The 11,924-nt window shown below is 37.7% G+C and overlaps 1 protein-coding gene across 2 annotated transcripts in view; it reads left to right on the top strand.

Annotated features, from left to right (window-relative positions):
• Positions 1-11,924, top strand: part of VPS13B (vacuolar protein sorting 13 homolog B (yeast)) — a 1,072,080-nt gene that overhangs the window by 897,733 nt on the left and 162,423 nt on the right. For both annotated transcript variants that reach the window (XM_006859183.1, XM_006859184.1), the window contains exons 40-41: positions 3,310-3,491; positions 4,936-5,285. In XM_006859183.1, the coding sequence (XP_006859245.1) occupies positions 3,310-3,491; positions 4,936-5,285 (532 nt within the window). The remainder of the gene's footprint in view (positions 1-3,309; positions 3,492-4,935; positions 5,286-11,924) is intronic.

The following is an 11,924-nucleotide window of genomic DNA, read 5'->3' as shown; positions in this document are numbered from 1 at the left end:
TAAGGTGGAAGGTCAGAGAAAAAGAGGAAGACCCCCAACAAGATGGATTGGCCAGGTGTCAGCATCAATGGACATGGACTCAAGCGTGGCAACAGTAGTGGGACTGGCCTAGGATCGGGCAGTATTTCATTCTGCTGTGCATAAGGTCACTATGATTTGGTACTGACTGGATGGCACCTAACAACAACAACTAGCCTTAGTCTTAGTATACTCCCACCAAAAGACTTTCACCTGATGGGTCTGTGTAAGAGCAGGTGGTCGGACTTGTTGATGTTTTATATGATCAGTTGTGAGTGCTTGTTGGAAGGACTAATTGTGATTGGTTAATTTTGCCATCCTGCTGGGTATAAAATGAGTCCTCTCAGAAGCCGAAGGGCAGTATCTCTACCATCAAAGAAAAAAGAGCCAAGCGTGGAGGAAGTCTTCTGCACCCTGAGATCCCTGCTCATTGACCCTTCCTCAACCCAAGGGCAGAAGCAGTGACCCCAGAAGTGTAGAAGCAGAACAGAGACCGTGAGGCAGAGTGGTGGGCTGTGCAGCCCACAGAACAAGTACTTCGGTGACTTCAGGCCGGAGCTTGCTCCATAGTGAGGTGCCTTCAGGCATTTCATTGTTGGAGCTAAGTTTGCTGACCAACACAATTCAAGCTGAGTTACCTTCAGGCTGAGACTTACAGTAGGAGTGGTTTGCCCTGTGAGCACTAACAGCAGCCCTAAAAAGCTTTGTAATATGGTCAGAGCAGGACACAGGCCAGACCAAAAGGCCTGCTTGCCAGTATGGTAGAGGAGCAGCTGTACCCTGAAAATTTCTGACACTGCATTGTAACCTTTAACCCCCAGATACAACCCATAACTGTGAATATAATACCGGAGTTCTGTGTGGACCCAGCTGAGTAGAGTGTGCCTTGAAGAGGGGAGAGAGATTGGTTCATTCTTGTAGTTTGTTCCTTTGTTTTTAACTTTTCTCTCTATTTCTGCCTATCACACATCTCATAAATTGTTTTTCCTTTTGATATCTAGATCATCTCACAGTCCATTTTTGGATCTAATTAAGGAAGTTATCCTAAATGTAGCTGTTACAACTATCTCTTGTAGGATCGTCACTTACATTTTATGACTGGTTTAGCTCTGTAACACTTAGATCTTTGTAACCCTTGTGTAAAAAGATAAACATGTGCAAGCTATTTTGCTACCATATACTGATGACCTAATTAAATTGATAGAAAAATAGCATTTTTCTACATATAATTAGCTCTACTGATTCAAAATATAATAAAGCTGTATTCAGATGATTAATTTTGATTAAGAAATATTTAATTTTGACAAAGCTCCAATTCATAAAATTATAATTTTTAAATAGAGATTATCCTAGTAAACATTTTAGTCAGAATTTCAACTTGAATGTGATTTTATGACTCAGAAATTATAGACTCAAATGATCTCTTTCTAGTGACTCATTTGTGATGTTTCAGCTACCTTTCTATTATTATTGTTAGGTGCCTTTGAGTCCGTTTGAACTCATTGGCAACCCTGTATAGAGTTTCTGAGGAGCGGCTACTGAGCTTGAACTGCCAACTTTGCAGTTCAAACCTGCCTTGTAGTCAAATGTTTATCGTGCAGCGCCATACCAGGACTCCTTTCTATAGGTTACAGTACCTGCTACTCTCAAGAGACAGCAAAAGAAATCTTGTATATCTTGTAAATCTCAGGGTGTCAAAAATTGTACTTAACAGAAAAAAAAATGCTTCAGATAAACACTTCAAATTCTGCACTCAGCATTTTAAAGCTGATCTCATAGAACTCTCCCCTGAATTATTAACAATATTTTGACTAACAATGTACTCTGCTTCTAACACAGCCTCTTAAAAAGATAAGAGTTCAAAATCCATAAAACAACAAATCTTAATTGTACCTTGCCAATGAAAATTTCTATTTGTACAGACAAATTCCTGGAAATGTAATTAAGTTAGTGTGTCCACTTATTGGTATTTTAATAACATCCTTAGCTCATTTTTGTGCGTAGCATTTAATCAGTAAAATCGTGTCTCACAGTTTGTGGTTTTGTGTTGCTGGTGGAGATTTATTAACATTACAGTAAATACCATTGCATAATAACTGCCCTAGAAACTCCTCGAGGTTAAACACACCTTGAACTTGTTGGGATGCTCCTAGATTTCATTTTCACCAGCCTTTTTCACAGCCTCTTTCAAAAATCCCACTGAGGAGTCACACCTCTTAAGAATCTCCTATGATTGACCTCATGTTCAAGCTAAGTTCCTCTTGTGTTTTGACTCTGGCAGCACCTCTGGCATTCCTATTCCCAGGTGATGTTCTCCTGTTTTGTATTGTTCCTAATTGTATATGTATTGTGTATTACTAGTTAAGACTACGAGTTCTTTGAAAACTAAGGATTTACTTTCTGTCATTTCCCCTCTCATACATCTTCTTAGGATACTGCGTATCGTGTTTGTTCTCTAGGTTCCTCATGGATTTGGGACGCAGGCTACCTACTAGAGCTGCAGAGAGAATATCAGATTTGGTATGGGGGACACTGCAGGGGAAACGGAAAACCTCTGTTCAGTGGTCTACAATAACAGAACGTGCCTTTCCCTTCCCAGTGCCTAGTTCTCTTGCACTACTGCAATCTAGATAATGATTCTGTATACACCAGCAGCAGCCATGTGCATGAACGTCGTCCCTCCTATAGATGCCTTCACTAATCATTTTTAACCGGGTTTTGCTTGTATAAAAAGTTAAAATGCTGATGGGACTTGTTCGCCGGTCATGTCTTTTTGGGCACCTAGTGCAGTTTTGGTATGTTGTTGTGGTGCTATAGAATAATCACTGAAGTACTAACCTCGAGGTTGATGCTTCAAACCCACCAGCTGCTCCTTAGAAACCCTATACGTGATCACTATGAGTCAGAACCAACTAGACAACAGTTAGCTACAACAATAACAGTGCAGTGGTCACTAAAGAATATTCACTGACTCATAGAAGAGTATGCGAGTGAACAGTCGAGAAGTTTTAAGAGAAATAACTAATGATACCGGGCTTTTTTGAGCAACAGGATCGTATTCTAAATTTTGTTGGTCTCACACTAAGGTGAAAACTATGGCAGTGGGAGTTCCCAACATGAACATCATTTTGTAAAACAACCAGTTTATATGAATAAATACAGAAGACTTGATTGATAATGTACTGACAACACGATTTAGGATGCTGCTTTTCAAAATCCTTAGAGAAAGACATTTCACTTATCTGATACTGGGAAAATTAAGAGCTTGAACGTCTTTTATTTTTCCCACAGCTCTGCAAGTGAATCTGGTTCTCAAAGCACCTGTGATCCACTTGTAACTCCAACGGCCCTGGCTGCCTGTACCAGAGTTGACTCCTGTTTCACGCCCTGGTTTGTTCCATCTCTTGGCCTTTCCCTCCAGTTTGCTCACCTGGAATTCCATCTTTGTCATCACCTGGATCAACTAGGCACAGGTGCTCTTTACTTTATCACCTAATTAATGTCCTCCTAATGCTCGTTAAAAGGAGCTCTGGTAGCTTAGTGGTTACGAATCGGACTGCAAACCTCTTAAGGTCAGCAGTTCAAAACTACCAGCTGCTCTGCGGGATAAAGATGAGGCTTTCTGCTCCTGTAAAGATTTGCAGCCTTGGAAACCATGTACAGGGTCGCTATGGGTTGGAACCGACTTGACGGCACTTAACAACAACAACAATGCTCATTAAACCCTATACAGGGCCGCTTTGGGTCATGCTCGTTGTATTACCCTGAGTGTTTTCATCGATTCTTACCCAAATAATTCATTTTCAGGAAGTATGAACAGCTTGGAAGAGTTTTCATTTTGTGCACTATAGGATTAACGATGCTCCAAAATGCTAAGATTGTTAATCACTTCCCCCACCAAATCTCTTTCCTCACCATGTAGCGGAGCAAATCTTCATTTTCCATAAATAGCAAACATTGACAAAGTTATTCTGAAGTTGATTGTTTCAAAAAGTATACCCCTCGTTTTTTGATTAGTGTATGGACTTATGTACGTTTCCAATGGTATTGAATTGACATTCTTGAAATGTATTAAGCAGCCTCTTAATGAGAATTCTCAAGGAATTTTTTTAAATTTCAGGTTTTACTATTATTCCAGCTATGATCTATTTGAAAGAAATACATGTGTTTTTGTTCAATTCCCTGAGCTATTACAGTAATGGTAAATATATTCTGAAAGTACTTGATATTGCCTGATTTCAAAAGCATGAATACCTTCTATAAAAGATGGGAAAATTCCCAAATGGGATAAAGAACTAGCATTTTTTACAAGTTTGACAGGAAGAAGATTAAATTTCCCCCACACCAAAAGTAACCTTTTATAAATTTTTGCTAATGTTAATTAAATAATTATTTTAAAAACATTATATTCTCTACCAAACCTCTTGGAGTTAATACATTTTGATTCCAGGTATTAAGTTTTAAACCTACACGTAATGGAAAAAGGAAAAATATCAGATTAAAACCAAACACAGCTGCTGTTAAACATCTTGCCTTTTCAGCAAAAATGGAGTTTAACCTGTTTTTTTTCTTATGCTTTGAAACATTTTTGTTTTTGTTTTTGAGATTTGCTTGGTAGATACAGGGCAGAGCTATAAACTCTTTATAGATAATGACCTTCTCTGTTATTTGTCATTTCTGATAAAATGTTTATGAGTCTAACATTTGACAGCATATCTCTATATTTAAGAAACTTTCAAGCAAAACAGAGGTTTTTTTTGCAAATATCAAATTGTAATTCAAAGATTCTAATGTCCTCAAGAGGATATTTGAACTTATTAAATGCCCAATGCTGAATTCAATAACAAAAAAGTTAAGAATTTGAATGTATCACTTTTTTCCTCTTTAACTTTTAGTTTCTGTTTGTTTTCACAATAGCTCCACCACAATACTTACAGCCTTTTATTTCTGATAAAAATGTGCCATCAGAACTGGAATACGTGATTGTTTCCATCAGAGAACCACACGTGTACCTTCGACAGTGGGCTGATGGCTCTGTCTGTCAGGAGATCCGGTTCTCAGCTCAAGCTGACTGTAAACTTCTAGAATGCAGAAATGTTACCATGCAAAGCGTGGTGAAACCCTTCAGCATCTTTGGACAAATTGCAGTTTCCAGTGATGCAACAGAAAAGCTGCTTGACTGCACGGTGATAATTGATTCTATATTTATAAATTTTGGACAACATGTCGTTCATTCTCTGAGCACTGCAATACAAGCTTGGCAGCAGGTAAGCGTATTCGAGAAGAGTTTGCCTTTTGGCCACATATGATTTTTCATTAGGTACTGTGTGTTATCACCTCTCATAAGTTAGCCACAAACAAAAGTGTGAGAGAATGAAGAATATGATGGGCATCATAATATTTGGATACTTCTCTCTTTTGGCAAAGTTATGCATGTAATTTTTTAAGACTTTGGAGAATATGGGTTCTCTACACGTGCATCAGAGATCGTGCCCACATTTTTGTGACTAATATACCACATCTGTGTGGAAAGTCACATATTTCCAGAAATTGTTTCCAAGTATGTGGCTTTAGCTTGCCAAAGCTTCAACTTAGCTATGTATAGAATTGTCTAAGAATCCACTGCAGAAATGAAGAACCTGTATAAGGCTTTCTGATACTAGCATTCCACCTTTTCAAACATAACAAAGCAACAACAAATAACCAGATAACATATGTGAGCATAAGATAGTCTTAGTCTTCTATTATCTTTCTGACTTTTTGATTATCTAAAATCTCTAGCGAGCAGATTTTGGTGGATCAATTAAAGAGATTTGATGAGAATAGTAACTTTTTACCTCCATCTCATATCAGAAATTGACTGTACCAAAAGGGATGAGGTGTAAGTCTGTGCCAAATCCCATATTTAAAATGAGGACCCTGTCTGCTACCTCTAGTCTGGAAATTATTTTATAGAATTTTTGGCCAATACTGTGGTCACCAGTTTAAGAGCCCATCACTTCAGCTTCCTTTATTGATTTTCAGTGTAATACTGCGGAGTTCTGGTGTGGCATTGTGGGTTAATGTGCCAGACTGCAAAGAGATTTGAACTGCAAGGTTGGTGGTTCAAGCTCACCATTCACTCCTTGGAAACCTTATGTAGGGTCGCTGTGGATTGGAACTGACTCGATGGCACTTAACAACAACAACAACAACTGTCTTTCTATTAAGTTTGTGTTGTTTTTTTCAAGTGGAGACATCTCTTTACGTTGTATTCGTTTCATGCCCTTGTGTGAAGTTGGCTTCGCAAGAGAAATGGTCCTTTGTCCCACACTGACCTCTTGAGGGACGTGGAGGAAGGGGGCTCTGCAGAAGCTTTAATTCCCTAACTTAAGAATTTTCACAGGAGTAAACTGCTTTCTTTACATGCATGAAGACCTGTATAAGACTAAGGAATTAATTACCTAACATGGCACTACAATAGCAAAGGGAAAGAAGATAACACATCTGTTTCATATTTTGAAATTCTTTTTTAAGGGCATTCCATGGTTTTCTTGTTGCAAAGGACATGCGTAAAATAAGAGCTAGTGTGATCTAAATCTTTGCAGCTGGTTCAAATAGCGATGTGAAAAAACCCTCCATGGCTCCAATTTCTGTTTTTTTGTCATATTTTGAACAATCCATTTAATAAAAAACAAGCCTAGAAAATATAAAAGAGTCATTGATAGAGCATTTCAACCCAGGATATTTTTGTCTTGATATCAGAACCATTATAAGAGGACTCATGTGTAGCAACTACTGCAAAATGGTCTTCAGAAATATCAGTTTTCTCCTAGGGTAAAAGTATTCTCTTAGACACAGCTATACATATAAATAAAATATGGTACATAAATATTTAAATGTTTCAAACCACATCAGAGTGTGAATGACTGACTGGCTAACACAATGCCTTGAAGGAATAGTCTGAGTTTTTTTTTTTTTTAATGGAATTGTATATTTGATTAAGTAGAGCCATATGTCACAGAGCATATTGCTGACAGGTACATTCTATGAAGAGTTGGTTCTGATTGATACAGGGATTTGGCAATGTTAACATGAGCCACAAGAGGATATACTTCTGTAATTGTTGCTGTAATTTTCTTGTTTCCTCCATGTCAAGGGTACTTGCCACCAAGTTTTAATGTAGTAAGCATCTAACCCTGTGTATGCTAAAGTAAATATAAAAATGCACTACTCGAAAATTATGGGACTTTTGACACTGAAATGGACTCATGTTATTGTTGTTAACTGCTGTCGAGCTGGTTCCGACCCATAGCAACCCCGTATAGGATTTCCGAGGAGCGGCTGGTGAGCTTGAATCGCCAACCTTGCAGTTCAAACAGACCTTGTGGTTGAGCGCCTATCCTACAGTGCCACGTCAGAACTTCAAAATGGTCTTACCAGGGGATTTTTAAGCTCATTGGTTCTAAGATGTTCTGAATGTGGTATATCCCCTTTAGAGGGGAGGTTGTTTCCCAAATTTGGATTTTATTGTGTGTGCTGTGCTCAGATGCAGTGTAATTATTGCCAATGAGAGAGATGAATTTAATCATCAGGAGAAATTATTTGAGTTCTCTACATAGTTTGTATCAGATTCCTATCTGAGATAAGTCATTTTTACCTAGTGTGGATGGACCAGACAGTTGAAGCATGAAACAGTTTGACCTTCCATCTTTAGGTCATGAGTTCAAGATTAACAGAAACCTTCATCTGTTAATCTGTTACCTCATTTCTGTTGCCATAGATTTTTTTCCCCCCAAATGATGAATGTTTTGTGAAGCCAAATTAAGGACCCAAAATGCTACTGACGATTTGTCTTACAAGGGGTCTTCAAAAAACCCTTAGATAAATTCCATTTTCTTTTCAATTCCATTTTGTTTGTGACCTTTCTGAAACCTCCTCATATATTTCTGTGCCACATTCCCAGATTTGAGCAAAGTAACATTTAAAAAAGATAATTTTCATCTGTTTCCCTCCTGTCTTACACCAAAACAATATCTCTGTTTAATTGCGGATCTGACTGAGCATTCTGAGCTTTAGCTTAATATGATGTCACATAGAGTTTATAATATTCCAGGATTTAAAGCTTACCAGGAAATTCTTAAATGTATTGCAGTTAAAATGAACTCCACAGATGAGGGAGCAGCAGAGAAACAGTTCCCTAAAGACGAGGAGGATTCTTTAGAAAAATGTAAACAACTCTCTTGTGTTCTTTAATTTGCATTTTTCCCTAAAACCCTCATCATCTATTAAAGGTCACTTTTTAGAGATGAGGAAAGTAAAAGGATTTTTTTTTTTTCCTACTCAAGCCCCATTTGGTGACTTAACTTCGTTGTTACTAGCAGATTGTCCCAATTCTTTATGAAAACTGAATTTCAGTCTCAGGACATCTAACTAGTAGGAGTTTGTAAGCATATCCTTTACTTCATGTTTGTACTTAGAAAAAAAAAAAATCTTTACAAGGAGAGCAGTTTATATTCATATTCACTGTTGTTAAATGCTGTTGAGTCACTTCCAACTCTGTGTAGGGTTTCTGAGGAATAGCTAGTGAGTTTGAACTGCAGACCTTATGTTGAGTGCTTATCGTACAGCGCCACCCCAGGACTATATAAAGCTAACTGGAAAAAGTCCATGATACCAAGCTAATTAAATACTATGATTTCAGCTTGATTAAAGGTTTACGAGTAAATATATAAGGGAAGATTGGATAGTATAAAGTGGGAACAGGCAGGAAACTCAGAAGAAGGGGTGGAAATATCTACTGGAAGAAAATTTTCAAGTGACTCAAAATATTGACGGCCATTTTCTCCAAGTAGTAAGATTAGAGGGTTTGAGGTGTTTTTTTTTACTTTCTGTATCCTCTGATTTTCTACAGGAAATGTATATATTACATGTATAATTTTTTAAAGGAAATTTGTGCAAAAACAACAAGATGTGCCAAGAATCATGCTAGGCTTGGGAGATTAAGTTGTAAATAAAACAGACATAGTTCCTGCCCCTATGCAGCATAGAGTCTGAAGACCTATGATCAAACAAGTTAATTAGTTAACAGTAAAAAACAATGCTCCGAAGACAAAATGGGTAGCATAATATGCGTATGAAACTGGGGAACCTAACGTGGTCTGGAGGCTCTCAGGAGGCTGCTCTAGAGAAGTGACATTAAAACCCGGAAGGAACATAAAAGGAGACTAGAAAGGAGTTAGTGAAGCAAAGCGGTGGAGGAAGAGATGTCCAAGCCAAGGGAAAGCACAGAGGCAAGAGGAGTTTGACAAGCTGGATTAATTGAAAGAAGGCTGGTGTCATGTTGGGAGTTACTGAAAAGGCTAGTAGAGCAGGGGTGAGCAAATGAAGAATGACTCAACATGTGGCTAGAGATGTGGACAGAGCCAGGTCAGGTGGTCCAGCTAAACCCTGCAAAGCTAATGATTGAAAATCACAGAAGAGTATTTTATGGTTTTTGCTTGTTAGTTGTTGTGTCAAGTCAGTTCCAACTTAAAACGACCTGATACACAACAGAATGAAACATTGCCCAGTTCTGCACCATCTCCACAAATTTTTTTTCAACTTTTTATTTTGAATTGAGTGTGAAGGTTTACTGAGCAGACCATCAGTTTTACATTCAATAAGTCATATACCTTGATTCATTACAATGATTCAAATCCCTTCTGTGTACCAACAATTAACAGTATTGAACTCTATTCACTTTTGACTGTTGCATTCTGTCCTCTGTCTCCTGCTACTTGCATCTTTCCTTTGCCAATCTTCCTCTTGTGGTATATTGCCTGCCCTTTCACCCATATTAACATGTGTCTACCCTCTAGCCTAAGGAGCTCTGGTAGCGTAGTGGTTACGAATCGGGCTGCGAACCTTAAGGTCAGCGGTTTGAAACTACCAGCTGCTCCGCGGGAGAAAGATGAGGCTTTCTACTCCCGTAAAGATTTACACCCTCGGAAACCCTGTACAGGGTCGCTATGGGTCGGAACCGACTCGATGGTACTTAACAACAACAACCCTCTAGCCTGTGAATAATTTTCCTCCCCACCCCGTGCCCTCTCTAACCATGATGGGTTGTTCCTTTTATCAAGAAAAACTTTTCTTTAAACTACAGTGGTCTCATACACTATTTGTCCGTTTGTGATTGATTAATTTCACTCCACTCAGCATAATGTCCTTCAAGTTTTTCCTTATGAGATGTTTTGCAGATTCATCCATATTCTTCAACAGTGTGTAATATTCCATTGTGTGAATGTACCAAAGTTTGTTTGTCATTCTTCCATTGATGGCCATTTAGGCGGTCTCCATCTTTTTAAAAAATGTGTATCTTTTAGACAGCATATTGAAGGATCCTGTTTTCTTGTCCATTCTGCTCTCTTTCTCTTGACTAATGCATTCAATCCATTTATATTCAGTGTAATTATAAATAATATTAATTGACTGCTGTCATCTTACTGTGTTTTCTGTTTGGTTTTTTGTTGGAGGGGAGGTGTTCTTAGTTCTACATCATTTTCTGCACTGAGTTCATTTTGTGGGTTTTCTTTCCATTTTCATTTCTGTTGTGTTAATGTTGACAGAATCTTTCTGATAGTCCTCTTGTATTTTTGTAAAATTTTGTGTAGGTGTATTATTTTTCTTTGAGGTTTCCCCCTAATTTGCTAATTTTTTCCCCGCTTAAAATAGTGTGTTATATCTTGAAATCTATTTGACTCTTCTATGCCATTTGGAAGCTCTGTATCTATACTTTTCCCTCTTTTTGCTTGATAATTGATTTGACTTCATTATAAATTGATATCTCCTCTGGTTCCCTATTTTCAGTCTTCTAAGCTTATTTTACTGTAAATACTTCTGTATCTGGATTGAGTTCTACATGGTATCATCACGTATGTTAATCTCAGCTTGTTGTCTGCTGCTGCCAGTTCTCAGTCCAAAGAACACCCTTTAGCATTTTGTGTAAAATTTATTTAGTCATACACATTCCTCTAATTTCTGTTTATCAGGAAATGTAATTTCATTGTCATATTTTAGAGAGAGCTTTTCTGGCTATATGGTTTTTGGTTAGCAATTTTTTCTTAGTTTTATATATGTCATCCCATTGCCTCCTTGCCTGCATGGTTTCTGCTGAGACATAAGATCTTAGTCTTACTGGTTCTCCTCTTTAGGTAACTTTTTGTTTTTCCTGTGCTGCTCTCCAGGGGTATTTCCTTGTCTTTGCATTTGGGAAATTTGATTATGATACATCTTGGTGACTTTTCTTTTGAGATCTGCCCTGGTTGGGGCTTGTTCAGCTTCTTGTTTGCCTATCTTCTCATCTTTCATGATCTTAGAGAACTTTTCTTCTAACAACTCTTCGACAATTTTCTTTGTGCTTTTTATTTTCTCTTCCTGTTCTGGAATTCTGATCACCCAGAAATTGTTCTTCTTCGTGGATTTTTTTTTTTTCCGATTGTTAATTTAGCATACTAGTATTTGGAGATTTCTCTTCAAGCTCACAAATTCAGGCTTCCTATGCTTTGAATACATTCCTTTGCCCTTTCTATATATTTGCCCATTTCTAAAATCTTAGTATTAATCTTTTGGATTTCTAAATGCAGATTTTTGTAGTGTTTCAAATTTTACATTTATTTTGTCTGTGTGTTCTTAGTGTTTTCCTGTGTTCTCCTTACTTTCCTCAGTCTTTCTGTGAATCCTTTGAAGGTCCCTAAATATCACTCATCTGAATTTCTTTTCAGATAGTTTCATTAACTTTTCTTCCTCATAAATGTTTTCTGGCTCTGCATCTTGGTCATTTTGAGCCATTCTCTCATTTCTTCATGTGAGCTAAAATTGTCTGTTGACTTATGGGCATTTGTGGTTGTCATGTTTGTATTGATGACTGGATCTTGTAGTATCCT

The sequence above is a fragment of the Chrysochloris asiatica genome, unplaced genomic scaffold (genome assembly GCF_000296735.1).
Source record: "Chrysochloris asiatica unplaced genomic scaffold, ChrAsi1.0 scaffold00031, whole genome shotgun sequence".
Classification (NCBI taxonomy): domain Eukaryota; kingdom Metazoa; phylum Chordata; class Mammalia; order Afrosoricida; family Chrysochloridae; genus Chrysochloris; species Chrysochloris asiatica.
This window is presented reverse-complemented; position numbering and strand designations above follow the sequence as displayed.